We start from the raw sequence: 13768 nt of genomic DNA, 5'->3' as shown, positions 1-13768 counted from the left end.
TACATTACTGATCCTGAGTTACATCCTGTATTATACTCCAGAGCTGCACTCACTATTCTGCTGGTGCAGTCACTGTGTACACACATTACATTACTGATCATGAGTTACATCCTGTATTATACTCCAGAGCTGCACTCACTATTCTGCTGGTGCAGTCACTGTGTACATATATTACATTACTGATCCTGAGTTACATCCTGTATTATACTCCAGAGCTGCACTCACTATTCTGCTGGTGCAGTCACTGTGTACATACATTACATTACTGATCCTGAGTTACATCCTGTATTATACCCCAGAGCTGCACTCACTATTCTGCTGGTGCAGTCACTGTGTACATACATTACATTACTGATCCTGAGTTACCTCCTGTATTATACTCCAGAGCTGCACTCACTATTCTGCTGGTGCAGTCACTGTGTACATACATTACATTACATCCTGTATTATACTTCAGAGCTGCACTCATTCAGACTTGCTAGCCATTGTCAGGATATGTAAGAAGTTGAAGTTTTAGGCTATGTTCCTACGATGAGTATTTGGTGCGTTCTTGACGTTGCAGATTTTCTGCATTAAATTAGCTATATTGTTACTTGCGTTTCTCATTTTTCACAGCTGCATTTATTGTCTCCTTTTAATTGTCTTCTTTTAAATAAAACTGCTTTGTTTTGATACGTCATGTTACTTTGCTTTCATGAAACTTCATTGATAAACTCTTGTGCGGATTAAATGCATTTTAGAGCATTTCCGCTGCAGGAACGCACTAAAATTACACATGCGTTTTTTACTACCTCCAGTTTTTTCTCATCTCATCCAAGTGTGTGGGGAAAATTTGCAAATAAATCGCATATTTTACCACAACAGAAATTGACATGTGGATTTCAAAATCGTTCCGTAGATCCGTTTCGGCAAAGTAAAACAAAAAGTACAGTGGGCGGGAGGCTTAGAGAAATCGTATCCACCTTTCTGGAACTGTAATACGCTGTATGTTTTCACCTGGAGAAAATAAGCAGCGTAAAAACGCACCAAATCCTCGTGATGAGGGTTTCGCCTTACAGTCACTGACTCGCACTCTTCGCTGTGATGTCTGCTGTCAGCTCTCACCACCCACACGCCAGCCTCACCCGTCTCTGTCACCACCCACACGCCAGCCTCACCCGTCTCTGTCACCACCCACACGCCAGCCTCACCCGTCTGTCACCACCCACAAGCCAGCCTCACCCATCTCTGTCACCACCCACACACCAGCCTCACCCGTCTGTCACCCCCCACACGCCAGCCTCACCCGTCTGTCAGCTCTCACCCCCCACACGCCAGCCTCACCCGTCTGTCAGCTCTCACCCCCCACACGCCAGCCTCACCCGTCTCTGTCAGCTCTCACCCCCCACACGCCAGCCTCACCCGTCTGTCACCCCCCACACGCCAGCCTCACGCGTCTCTGTCAGCTCTCACCCCCCACACGCCAGCCTCACCCGTCTCTGTCAGCTCTCAGCACCCACACGCCAGTCTCACCCGTCTCTGCACACACAGCCATTCGTTAATGGATTAGATGTATGAGCAATGGGAATTGAGTTGCAATAGTATTAACCACGTGTTCTCCAAATGGTAGATGTTACTGGGGATGACGACCATATAATGCCAGTACTTGGGGCATATATATATTACCGAACACTTCCCCCTCAAAGCAGAACTCCCCGTAAAATATCAATTCCTGAATAAACTTCTTCTGTAAGGGCTCATACCCATATGTGTGAAAAAAAACGTTCCGATATCTGGACCGAAAAATCGGATGAGAGTCATGCAAGTGTCATGCGATTTTAATGAGAGGACAATGTGATTTTTCACACCTAGTATCCGTATGCAAAGCGTTTTTTTTCTCTGCAGCTATTATTCTTCAATCATTTACAGGACCATTTACAGTGTTCTATGCTACAGAATGATAATGTATCCGTAAAAATCGGATGGCATATGGGTGGTCTGTATGCCGTCCATTTTTTTTCTTGCACCCATTGGCGAGGTTCGTCCGACATGCGCGGCAATACGCAGCAGGCTGCGATTTTTTTCTCAGTCCGATTTCAGCTGAGAAAACAATTGCAGGTGAGCTGTAACTCATAGATTTACATTGGTCAGATTGCAATCTGATTTTTTCTTATCGGATTGCACTCGTCCATTTTTCTCTCAAATGAGTATGAGCCCTTAAGGTGAGAAAATCTGAAAAACTGGGTGACAACCAATATGGCCTCCTCTGCTTTCCAAGTGTCCTGATCCTGAGAATGAAGGAGCTATAGTTATTTAGTGCTACAACCGCTCCAGTTTTCCTAGGCACCATGATGCTCCAAGTAAAGCAGCTGCAGCATGGCGCCGTTCTCTTGTGGCCGGGGGGGGGGGGACAAACTAAAAGGGGTGCAGAAATAAACCAGCAGTACAACCCCTTCATTCTCAGGATCGATGTTGGTCTAAAAGATCAGACCCCACTAATCATCAAGTGAAGCATGTCTTAGCAATATGGCATCACTTATGAAACAGGGGTAGAGTCACTAAAACAACTTTTTTTTTTCCCAAAAGCCTGACCAGCTAAGGCTAAGAGATGGTCACACATGTGCAATGCGGCTCCACTCACTGTCTACAGATCTGACAGCCAAGTGCTGTACCTAGAGAACGCCTTTAGTCCCAAAGATAGAGGCATTGTGCATACATGACCCTTGCTCCAGTCAGACGGGGACTTCAGTCTCATTCTTAGGATCGGTGAGGATCCCAGCAGTCACACACTTAAAAAATGCATAATCCATCCACAGGATGCTTGTTATGGTGGGTCACCCGTTCTAATAAGTTATTTTTTCAGCTTTTGGGGGAGAAATGCAGTTTAGGTTTCTGGCAGTGGAGACCGCGTGATTAATAGGATTGTCTTAAAGGAGCATTGACAAAGCAGAAATCCAGGCAGGAATCTATGGGCTTTTATTCCATTCATTGGGTTGACACTAGAAATGCTGAAATCTCACCTTAAGAGCGTCTGGGAGAAGTACTTCAGGGTGTTAGCAATGTCCGTCCCTGTCGGCACTGGGTACGTGTTGTGGATGACCCGGTGGTGGTACTCGTGAAGGTATCGGATCTTGGAAGCAACTGCATGTAAATAAAAGTGAAAAATCAGAGATCAGCCGTGTGAGTGGACATCAGGGACGGAGGCCAAGAGTCAGACACCATTGATAGGAACAATATTATGGCAGTCATCACAGTCCATTTAGACGTCGGTTTTTCATATATTTGTTTTTTTTTTTTTTCCATTATAGTCTATGGTGCTTACACTTCCGTGTTTTTTGCAAAAATTCACATGATCATATTTTCCGTCCGAGCGCTGTGGAAAAAGCTGACATCACATAGGGTGCATGCTGACCAATGTTATGTATTCGGCCTCTTCAGATGACAATTTCTTCATGCGGACTGAATGTCCATGTGAAAAAATGATCAGCATGACCGAGTCTCTTATATATTTTGGATGAGACTCGCCTATTCAAGTCTCTGGGTGCGGAAAAAAAAATCATCCATTCAGCATCTGACTGTTAAGGATACAATGCAATTCTTAACACAGGAAACTGTTTTTGGTAACTTTCATTCACTGCTGATGCATAAAAACGAATGCCGTAGGGCTGACAATACAGAGGAAAATCAACACCATTTTTTTATACGGTTATGTGAACTCAGCCTTAGGCTCATACGACTGTATAACTTTCATCTAGAAAAAAAAACTGATGATTTTCAATTCTTCATCCGTATGACAGTGAATAAAATTTACAAGACCAAAAACAGATTACTATGTTAGGAATTGAAATGTAACCATAGAAAAATGGGTCATCCGCTATACGTAAGAGACTATTGGCATGCAGCGATTTAGGTTCACATTCAGTCCATATGAAAAACCGGTCATCTAAGAGCCCAATTGAATAACGCTGGTCCTGGTGCTGTCCGGGAGAAGGTAGTTTTTTCCATGCCTCGTGGATAGGAGAAGCTTTGCAATTTTTTTCACTGATGGTAAAAATTGACGCACTAACCAAACACTGATGAAAATTAGTCCACTTATTTCACGAACAAGAAAAAGATGGACATCTAAAGCAGGTTTTACCAGGGGGCATCACCCAGCTCTCCTAGACTCCTGGTAGGATTTATACAACAAGGGGGATTTAACATTTAGGCTTCATGTCACAGTAGATGTAGCCAGTTGTTAAGGTATGCTGAGAGTTGTAGTTTTACAATTGCAGGTGATCCTCAAGTTTGGGACCACTGCCCACTGAACCAACCTGCTCGTCCATCATCCCGTGCCGTCATGTCATCGCACTTACCCACTGGCCTCCTGCAGAACATCTCATCTCCTCCTGCTGCCACTTCAATGGTAGGAAATAAACTTGTAGACTAACATGCTATTGTTATCTGTTATCAGCTATTTCAGATTGGGCATAGGCTGACTGTAGAGCAGGTGAGTACAATCTATTTCTCTCTGTTATCAGCCATTACTGGGGAGAGGCGCCTGTAAAACAGGTGGCTATCATCTATTACTTTCTGCTATCGGCCATTACTGGGGAGAGGCGACTTTAAAATAGGTGGGTAAAATCTATTACTTTCTGTCAGGCAAAATGTATTTTTGTCCTACTTAAAAATGAGAGATGTCTTAAATCTCCACCCCCTGCTCATTTGGAAGAGGCTACATACAACTACTCTTGCTCCCCCTCAACCAAGGAATTTTTACAACCGCCATAAAACGTCCGCAAGCATACTGGTATACCCTGGATTTTCCCTCCAAAATCCTATTGTCTAATTGTACAAACTTTTAATGTCGATTTTAATAATGACCATGACTGTCACAAACACAGGGACCACATTTTTGAGATGTTCACCTTTTTCCAATTGTGATGGTGTGGTTTTCGTGGCTGGGAGACCACCAGGAACCTGGGAAATGGGTTCTGAGCTTCTGAGCGTCATAGAGATATCATATTTGATATCCATCTTCATGAATATTGGTGACGGCAAACATGATGTATCCATCTTGGATGTGGGACCCCCCCATACCAAGATATGAAATCTGAAGGATTTTTATGTCTTGTGCAGCTGGGTGGGTTCAAAAAACCGAGCCCCCATGTGAGGTAAACAACATGGGTGTCTCCTAGAGTTTTGGCCCCTTACTGAAAACCAGAACGGCCATTTTACTTCATTCTTACCCGGGACGTTAGACGCATGCACTCCTCGCTGCGTGGAAGAATTACATTTAATTTCCGGGGAGCCGTCCCCCCCACAGAATCTGAGACCATCACCTCGTGGCGCAGGTTTTGCTATCACTTATCCCTTTTATTTTAATAACTGTTTTATGCATATATGTAAATTGTCTCTTTTATAATATCTTGTATATCTTTTGTAAACACTGCCCACTTTCGGGAGTAAATCATTATTATTTACCAGCTTCGTTCTTCTTGTCCTATGTCGAGCAAACACGTTCCTCACCCGCTAATTCACGTTACCTAACGGGTACCCGATCCACCTGTTAAGCGATCGGTGGTGGCAGTATACCAGTATTTATGTGATATTGTGGTTTGAGGGAGGCTGGACGGAGGTATATATACGTTCCTGGAAGGAACTGGTGGTATATATACGTCCTGTCACATCACGTGCCACAATAGTCGACATAAATTAGAGCAGCTGCGCCCTGTTGCTTATCCTCGGTCAATACAGTGTTTGACCAGCAGGATAAGGGGGCGCCAGAGGGCTGCAAGGTCTGACCAAGTGTGTTTTCCTGACAATTGGTGGCAGCGGTGGGATCATAAGACATTAGTGATCTGGTTTGAGCAATCATTCCTCTCACTAAAAACTTGCACGGCTCTTACCTGGACTCTGCACAAAAGTTTTGAAGACCGAACTCAGTGTTTATTAGATCTGAGACAATACTGTATGTGTAGCAGTTACCCCTACCCTTCTTCGTTTTTTATTTTCTATTTTTATTTTGGTGATCATGGTCATCGTTGGGGAGCTCTGGTACAGCCAGCAGAAAAAGGACACTCTTATTGGAATATGTATAACCAGAGGCATTGACCCCCTCGGCAAAAACAAAGAACAAATGGTTGCTGCACTGGCGCAACTGGAGGCAGAGCAAGCCCTTCTCCAGACCTCAGCAGGGCCAGGGGTCAGCCGAGATATGGACAGTACTACTGCAAGGGTCCCACCTGTAGACGCACGCCGCATCAGCGACCCGGGCAGCATGGACCCCTATCTGCAGATGGCTCTACAGCAACTTCCTGCAGAGGATCATGAAGGATGGCTGAAAGTAATTCAACAGCACCAGGAGGCTGCCGAGCGGAGGCCGAGCGAGCCGAGGCCGAGAGAGAGGCTGCCGAGCGGAGAGCGGAGGCCCAAGCTCAGAGGGCCCATGAACTGCAGATGGCCCAACTCGGGATCCCAGCATCCACCTCACGGAACGGTGAGACCAACAATGTGACCCTGTTTAAGCCCCGTCCAGAGCATTTTCCTGTGATGGAAAAGGACGGCGACCTCGACACCTTTCTGAGGGGTTTTGAAAAGACTTGCAGACAATACAAGCTGCCTGAGGGCCAGTGGGCTCGATACTTAACTGCAGGGCTGCGAGGCAAAGCTCGGGATATGTTTGTGGCTCTTCCTCTGAGCCTCGATGGGGAAGTAGTACTCATAGCCGCGCAGGCTGATGGGACAGTGTTATTCCCCGGGGAGACGGCCTATATAGCCGCTGTTACCCGCAGTCAGAGTGCCAAGAACGCAAGTAACGCCCTGCCTTCTGGACCCTCCTTGGACAGAGGAATAACAGAATCAGGTATGGACCCAGAGCCGGTCCCAGAGGGTCCCAGTGAGGACTTGGCCTTAACCTCACTTCTGGCTTCCTCCAGCCAGGAGTTTCAGGCAGCTCTGCACTCAGATGCTAGCCTGGAGACGTTAAGGAGCCTCGCTGAGAAACCCACCTCCGAGTCGGATAAGGAGAGGGTATTCTGAGACCAAGGGAGGTTGTACTGGGAGACAGTTCCCTGTACACCTCAACAGGAGTGGCTGAGGGAAAGACAGCTGGTCGTCCACTACCAATTCAGGGATGAGTTGTTGCGGATCGCCCATGAGATTCCACTCGCTGGACACTTGGGGGTCAGCAAAACCAAGGCCCGGCTGTCTCACCACTTTTATTGGCCCAAAATGGGGACGGATGTGGTGAACTACTGTCGCTCCTGTACCACGTGTCAAAGAGTGGGAAAGTCAGGGCCGGCTCCCAAAGCCCCCCTGATCTCTTTGCCAGTGATAGAGGAGCCTTTACAGAGGATTGCTGTGGACATTGTGGGACCACTGGCCATACCCAGCAGCTCTGGAAAAAGTTTCATCCTTACCGTGGTAGACTATGCTACCCGGTATCCTGAGGCAGTAGCCCTGTCCTCAATTAGGGCGGATAAGGTGGCGGACGCCCTCTTGGCCATCTTTTCGCAAGTAGGATTTCCCAGGGAGATGCTTACCGACCAGGGGACCCAGTTCATGTCTCGCTTAATGGAGGCCCTATGTAAGAAAATGCAGATGCAGCATCTGGTATCGAGCGCGTATCATCCCCAAACCAATGGTTTGTGTGAGCGATTCAACGGTACCCTCAAACAGATGTTAAAAATGCTGGTTGAGACCCAGGGACGCGACTGGGAGCGTTACCTCCCACACCTGCTATTTGCTTACAGAAAGGTTCCACAGGCCTCGACGGGGTTCTCCCCCTTTGAGCTCCTGTATGGCAGGCGTGTCCGAGGACCCCTTGGGTTGATAAAGGAATTCTGGGAAGAAGAGCCGAGCTCCCCAGGAGTGTCCATCGTGGAGTATGTCATGCGCTTCCGTGACAAGATGCAGACCTTGACGCAGTTGGTGTATGACAACATGGCGCAAGCCCAGGCTGACCAGAAGCATTGGTACGACCAGAACGCCCGAGAGCGGACCTACCAGGTGGGTCAGAAGGTGTGGGTGCTGGTCCCCGTACCAAAGGACAAGCTTCAGGCGGCCTGGGAAGGCCCGTACGTCATTCACCAACAGCTCAACCCGGTCAACTACGTGATCACTCTTGACCACGCGCGGGGTAGGCGGAAGGCTTTTCACGTTAATATGATGAAGGCTCATCAAGGACGTGGAGCCTGCGTCCTACCGGTCTGCAGCCTGCCGGAGGATGGGGAGGACGACCCCCTCTTGGACATGCTGGCCCAAGCGAAGGCCAGCGGGTCCCTAGAGGATGTAGAGATAAGCACCTTACTATCCGCAGACCAGAGGTCTCAGATGCGAGCAGTGCTGAAACCCTTCCAAGCAGTGTTCACCAACCTGCCTGGCAGGACTGAGGTGGCGGTCCATGAAGTGGACACCGGGAATCATGCCCCACTCCGGCGGACAGCCTATCAAATCTCCGACGAGGTGCAGCATGTCATGCACCAGGAGGTCGAGGAGATGCTGAAGTTGGGGGTGATTAAGCGGTCCAAAAGCGCGTGGGCCTCACCTGTAGTCCTGGTGCCAAAGAAGGACAGGACCACCCGGTTCTGTGTAGACTACAGGGGGCTCAACGCTATCACAGCCTCTGACGCACAACCAATGCCACGCATTGAAGAGCTGCTGGAGCGGTTAGCCAGCACGAGCTATCTCTCCATTATGGATCTGAGTCGGGGATATTGGCAGATTCCCTTGAGCCCCGGGGCCCAGGAGAAGTCCGCCTTTATCACCCCCTTCGGATTGTATGAATCCACGGTCATGCCTTTTGGCATGAAAAATACCCCTGCCACTTTCCAGCGAATGGTCAACCACCTGCTCCAGGGACTGGAGAGGTACGCAGTGGCGTATCTGCATGACATTGCCATCTTCAGTCCCACCTGGGAGGATCACCTCGAGCATCTGCAGCAGGTGCTCGGGCGCATTCACCAGGCGGGCTTGACCATCAAGCCAGGAAAGTGCCAGATGGGCATGAACGAGGTCCACTACTTGGGGCACCGGGTAGGTGGGGGTACTCTGAAGCCAGAGCCTGGGAAGGTGGATGCTATCGTGTCCTGGCCCACCCCCAGGACCAAGAAGCAGGTGCAGTCCTTCTTGGGCACCGCAGGGTACTATAGACGTTTTGTACAAGACTATAGTAGCCTTGCGAAGCCCTTGACAGACCTCACCAGGAGGAGCCTACCCCATTCAGTCAAATGGACAGATGAATGCGAGGTGGCCTTTCGGGCTTTGAAGACTGCCCTAAGCAGCTCTCCTGTGCTAAAGGTGGTCGACGGCACACGGCCACTCTTCGTACAGACCGACGCCAGTGAGTTTGGCCTCGGTGCTGTACTCAGCCAGGTCAACTCGGGGAACCAAGTACACCCCGTGTTGTACCTAAGTCGGAAACTGCTGCCGAGGGAAGTGGCCTATTCCACCATAGAGAAGGAGTGCCTGGCCATTGTATGGGCCCTCAACCGTTTACAGCCTTACTTGTACGGGCGCCCCTTCACTTTCGTGACTGACCACAAACCCCTGAGTTGGCTGCACATTATGTCCGGTGCCAACGGAAGGTTGTTACGCTGGAGCCTCACCCTCCAGCAGTACGACTTTAACGTTCAACACCGCAAAGGCAGCGAGCATGGCAATGCCGATGGGTTGTCCCGGCGAGGGGAACCTCCAGAGACAAGCCTGGAGGAGTACCAGAAGGTCCTACCTCCATAGCGCAGTCTAAAAAGGGGGAGGTGTCAGGCAAAATGTATTTTTGTCCTAGTTAAAAATGAGAGATGTCTTAAATCTCCACCCCCTGCTCATTTGGAAGAGGCTACATAGAACTACTCTTGCTCCCCCTCAACCAAGGAATTTTTACAACCGCCATAAAACGTCCGCAAGCATACTGGTATACCCTGGATTTTCCATCTTAAATCCTATACGTCCTGTCACATCACGTGCCACAATAGTCGACATAAATTAGAGCAGCTGCGCCCTGTTGCTTATCCTCGGTCAATACCGTGTTTGACCAGCAGGATAAGGGGGCGCCAGAGGGCTGCAAGGTCTGACCAAGTGTGTTTTCCTGACACTTTCCATTATCAGCCATTTCTGGGGGAGGTGACTGTAGGACAGGAGACTACAATCTATTACTCCCTGTTATTGGCCATTACTGGGGGAGGTGACTGTAGGACAGGAGACTACAATCTATTACTCCCTGTTATCAGCCATTACTGGGGGAGGTGACTGTAGGACAGGAGACTACAATCTATTACTCGCTGTTATCGGCCATCACTGGGGGAGGTGACTGTAGGATGGGTGAGTACAATCTATTACTCTCTGTTATCAGCCATTACTGGGGGAGGTGACTGTAGGAAAGGAGACTACAATCAGTAACTCCCTGCGGAGAGTAGCACCTACTGTACCTCGTGAGCTCCAGAGGAGCTCCAGAACAGGAGGAGGGTCGTAGTCTGCCTCTCTTCTACCCAGGGAGAGGCAGGCTTACTGGGAGGCCGGCATGGCTTCCCAGCCTCCTATCCCCCGGTCTATGCCGGCAGGGGACAAGGAGCCACAACAACCGGCCCAGAAGGGAGTGAGGAGATCGGGAAGAGTGAAGAAGAACATACCCACCTACTGCAACCCCAAGACGGTTCATCGCCCGCCCAGAGAGGGAGACCGGGGCACCCCAGGCCCCAGGAACAAGAGCCCAGCAAGATCCTGGGAGGAGATGAGCTCCAGAGAGTCCACAAGTTCCTTCTCCTCCTGAGTGGTCGCCATGCTGCGAGAATACGAGGACGCCGGCAAAGCACTAACCCAGCTGAAAGAGGAGCTGCGGGAGGCCCGGGTCCTGAACACCAAGGCGTCCAACAAGGAGAGACCCGTGACCTCCCAAAGGTTTAAAGCCCTCAGACGAGGTGGTCAGGTTAGTGCTCCTCCGGGAGGGGATTGAGAAAAGCCCAGGTCCCTTCCTGGAGAGGTTTAAGAACAATCGGCGGTTCTCAGAAATGAAGGGGTTAAACACCTCAGGAGAACCGCCAGCTGGCGTCCTTAGTGAAGAGGAGGGGGAGGATGAAGAGGTGACTGGAGTTCCAGGTGCTGGAGCCAGTGAGGGGCAGAGCCGGAGCTCAAGTGGTCTCCCTGCAGGGCAGAGGACTCCCACAGCAGAGGCTGGAGTGTCGGGGGAGGAAGAGGAGGAGGAAGGAGATCAGACTGCTGGAGTCTCCAGTGGACTTGACTAAATTTTCTTTTGGTGAGGACGAACCAGCGGAGGAGACCAAGAGGAGGAAAAACAAGACCGGAGGAGCTGCACAGGAGGTGGTGAGTTACAAGTATGTACCAATGTCTGATGTTGCACCTGCCACCTCCTGTGTAAACCCCACCAAACCTAAAGGCACGGGCTCTGCAGTGGGCTCGAGGCAGAGGCAAGGTGGGGAGAGAAGGACGTCCGGTGATGCTGCCATCCGTGCGGGGAACAGTGCAGGGGGCGAGGCTGTGGAGGTACTCACGGCGCCGGACATAGGAAGTTCTGTGGAGTTTCCCTCCCTGCCCTCTGCGGCTAAGCCGGTTATCACCGGGGTCGGGGAGGCCGGGAGGGATGTGAAAAAAACACCTGTGAGGAACACTGGGCACACTGCTGCGACAGGGGGGCAGTGTGCCCCAGCGCCAAAAAAGGACACCAAGGCCCCAAAATCTGTGGGTGCAGGGCAGGCAGCGGTGCCCAGGAAACAGTCTGCACAGAACAAGGACCAAAATGCTGCAGTAGGGGGGCGGGGCGCTCCAGGAGACGACCTGCAGAAAACCAGCAGCAACCAAGGGAAAACGGGTGTGGTGCTGCAGGGAAAGGAGTCTCTGGAAGTGCTCCCCTCCCCCAGCCCAGCAGGAGTGAGTGCAGAGACCCCAGACACAAGGGAAGAAGGAATGTATGTGACTGTGGAAGGTGCAGAGAACAGCGGAGAAAATGGTGGTAATGGGGTGACAAGTAAAGGGAATGAAAGTAGTGGTGCAGTGAGTGATGGGAGTAGTGGTGCAGTGAATGATGGGAGTAGTGGTGGAGTGAATGATGGGAGTAGTGGTGCAGCAAATGGTGAGAGCAGTGATGCAGCAAATGGTGGGAGTAGTAGTGGAGTGAATGGTGGGAGTAGTAGTGGTGTGAATGATGGGAGTAGTGGTGCAGCAAATGGTGGGAGTAGTAGTGGAGTGAATGATGGGAGCAGCACTGGTGTTGGTTGGGGGGAAGTAGGCGCTGGTCCCGCTGCCCCCCCAGCATTGGCGGGGGCTTCAGCCTAAAGTTATACAGGAGCTGTCAGTGCTGGGGGTAGTAGTGCTCCCTCGTCTGGTTGCCCTGGGGATGGTGACTTGCAACAGCAGCTCCTGGATGCCCTGAGGAGAGGGGAGAGCTCCATCACTGTAGAGGGGAGGGAGGTTGATCTCTCTTTCTGGATAGAGAAACATGGTCTTTCAGCCTTCCGAGATAGAGGGGCAGAGACGGTCTGGTCTCTGCCGACAACGGGGCAGAGGAGTAACCGTAGGAACGTGGCCCGTCTCCAGTGGGTAAGCAAGGATGCCTGTCCTGATAGGTCGAAGGTGGTTGAGCTCCTGCTGGGGATGGGCTTTGCGGCATATGACATCTTTGCCTTGATCCATTCCTACGGGACCTCCTACTTCGATGTCAGCTTCGTGAGACCAGAGGGCCTTGAGCTTTTCTGGTCTCGCCATGAGCTGGCTCGGAGTCGCCCCGAATGGCATGGTCTCTTTCCCCTGGCAATAACCCGCCAAAATTCAGTCAGGAAAGTGATCGTTTTGACTAGTAACGAGTCTCTTTCCTGTATGGACATTACGACCTGGGTGAGTCGATATGGAGAGGTCACCGATATTCCCCAAAAGAATCTCGATGACCATGATATCTGGTCAGGGGCCTGGACCTTCATGGTGAAATTGAAGGTTTCGGGAAACACTGTTACCCATATCCCCTCCTCAACCTTTTTAGGGAGGGATACGATCTTGATTTTCTACCGGGGACAGCCTAAGGTCTGTCACAGGTGCGGTAGCCCCACACACTTCAGTGCGCAGTGTACCACCCATAAATGCGCACTGTGTGGGGACCTTGGTCATCTTGCTGCTGCCTGTCGCAGGATTAGGTGTAACTTGTGTGGTGACCTCGGTCACCCGTTCAGTCGCTGTCCGCGTTCCTTCGCCAATGCTGTCCTGAAAGCGTCGAGTGCGGGACAGGCGAAAGCCGGGACTAATCTTGCCAGTGAAGGGACCAGCAGAGGCGGGGGAGGCAGGGATTCGGTGAGGAGCAAGCTGCCGCCATCCAACATCAGGCGGCAGGAGCAGCGCCGTGCGGACAGGGGGCAGGGAGTAATGTCCCTAAACTCTGACCCAGGTACTTCACTTGCAGCTGAGGATCCTAAAGAGTAAAGACAGCGAATTGAGCGAGGAAGTCAAGAGACTTGAAAGGGAAGAGCTAGAGGATGCCACGTCTTCCCAGGAACCCTCTTCTGGTGACAGTCTTGATGAAGGAGAGGGGGAGTGGTCACATTAAAAGAAAAAAGGGTAACAGAAAAACGGCCAGAGGTAGGAGGGGGACCAGGTCTCGAGCTGCCTCTTTGGAGCGCGACCCCTCTGACTCTCTGACCGTGATCCAGGCGCCATTGGAGGGTTCAGCCGCCCCCCCTCTGGTGGATCTCTCCAACCAGTTCGGTGCTCTCCAGGACCTCCCTCTGGAAAGGGAAAGTGGGGACCCGGGGCCGGAGGTTGCGGACAAGGTGGTTGGGGCTCAGGGGATGGATGGGTCTTCCGCTCGGGG

At 50.8% G+C, this 13768-nt stretch overlaps 1 protein-coding gene across 6 annotated transcripts in view; it reads right to left on the bottom strand.

Moving 5' to 3' along the window:
• UNC79 (unc-79 homolog, NALCN channel complex subunit) overlaps positions 1-13768 on the bottom strand; it is a 211805-nt gene that overhangs the window by 176509 nt on the left and 21528 nt on the right. For all 6 annotated transcript variants that reach the window (XM_073638291.1, XM_073638297.1, XM_073638292.1 and 3 more), the window contains exon 2: positions 3000-3120. In XM_073638291.1, coding sequence (XP_073494392.1) covers positions 3000-3120 — 121 coding nt within the window. The remainder of the gene's footprint in view (positions 1-2999; positions 3121-13768) is intronic.

Source organism: Phyllobates terribilis, unplaced genomic scaffold (genome assembly GCF_046119375.1).
Source record: "Phyllobates terribilis strain yellow unplaced genomic scaffold, ASM4611937v1 Scaffold_7__3_contigs__length_470593459, whole genome shotgun sequence".
NCBI classification, from domain to species: Eukaryota; Metazoa; Chordata; class Amphibia; order Anura; family Dendrobatidae; genus Phyllobates; species Phyllobates terribilis.
The sequence above is the reverse complement of the archived record's forward strand: the minus strand, read 5'-3'. Positions and strand labels throughout refer to the sequence as shown.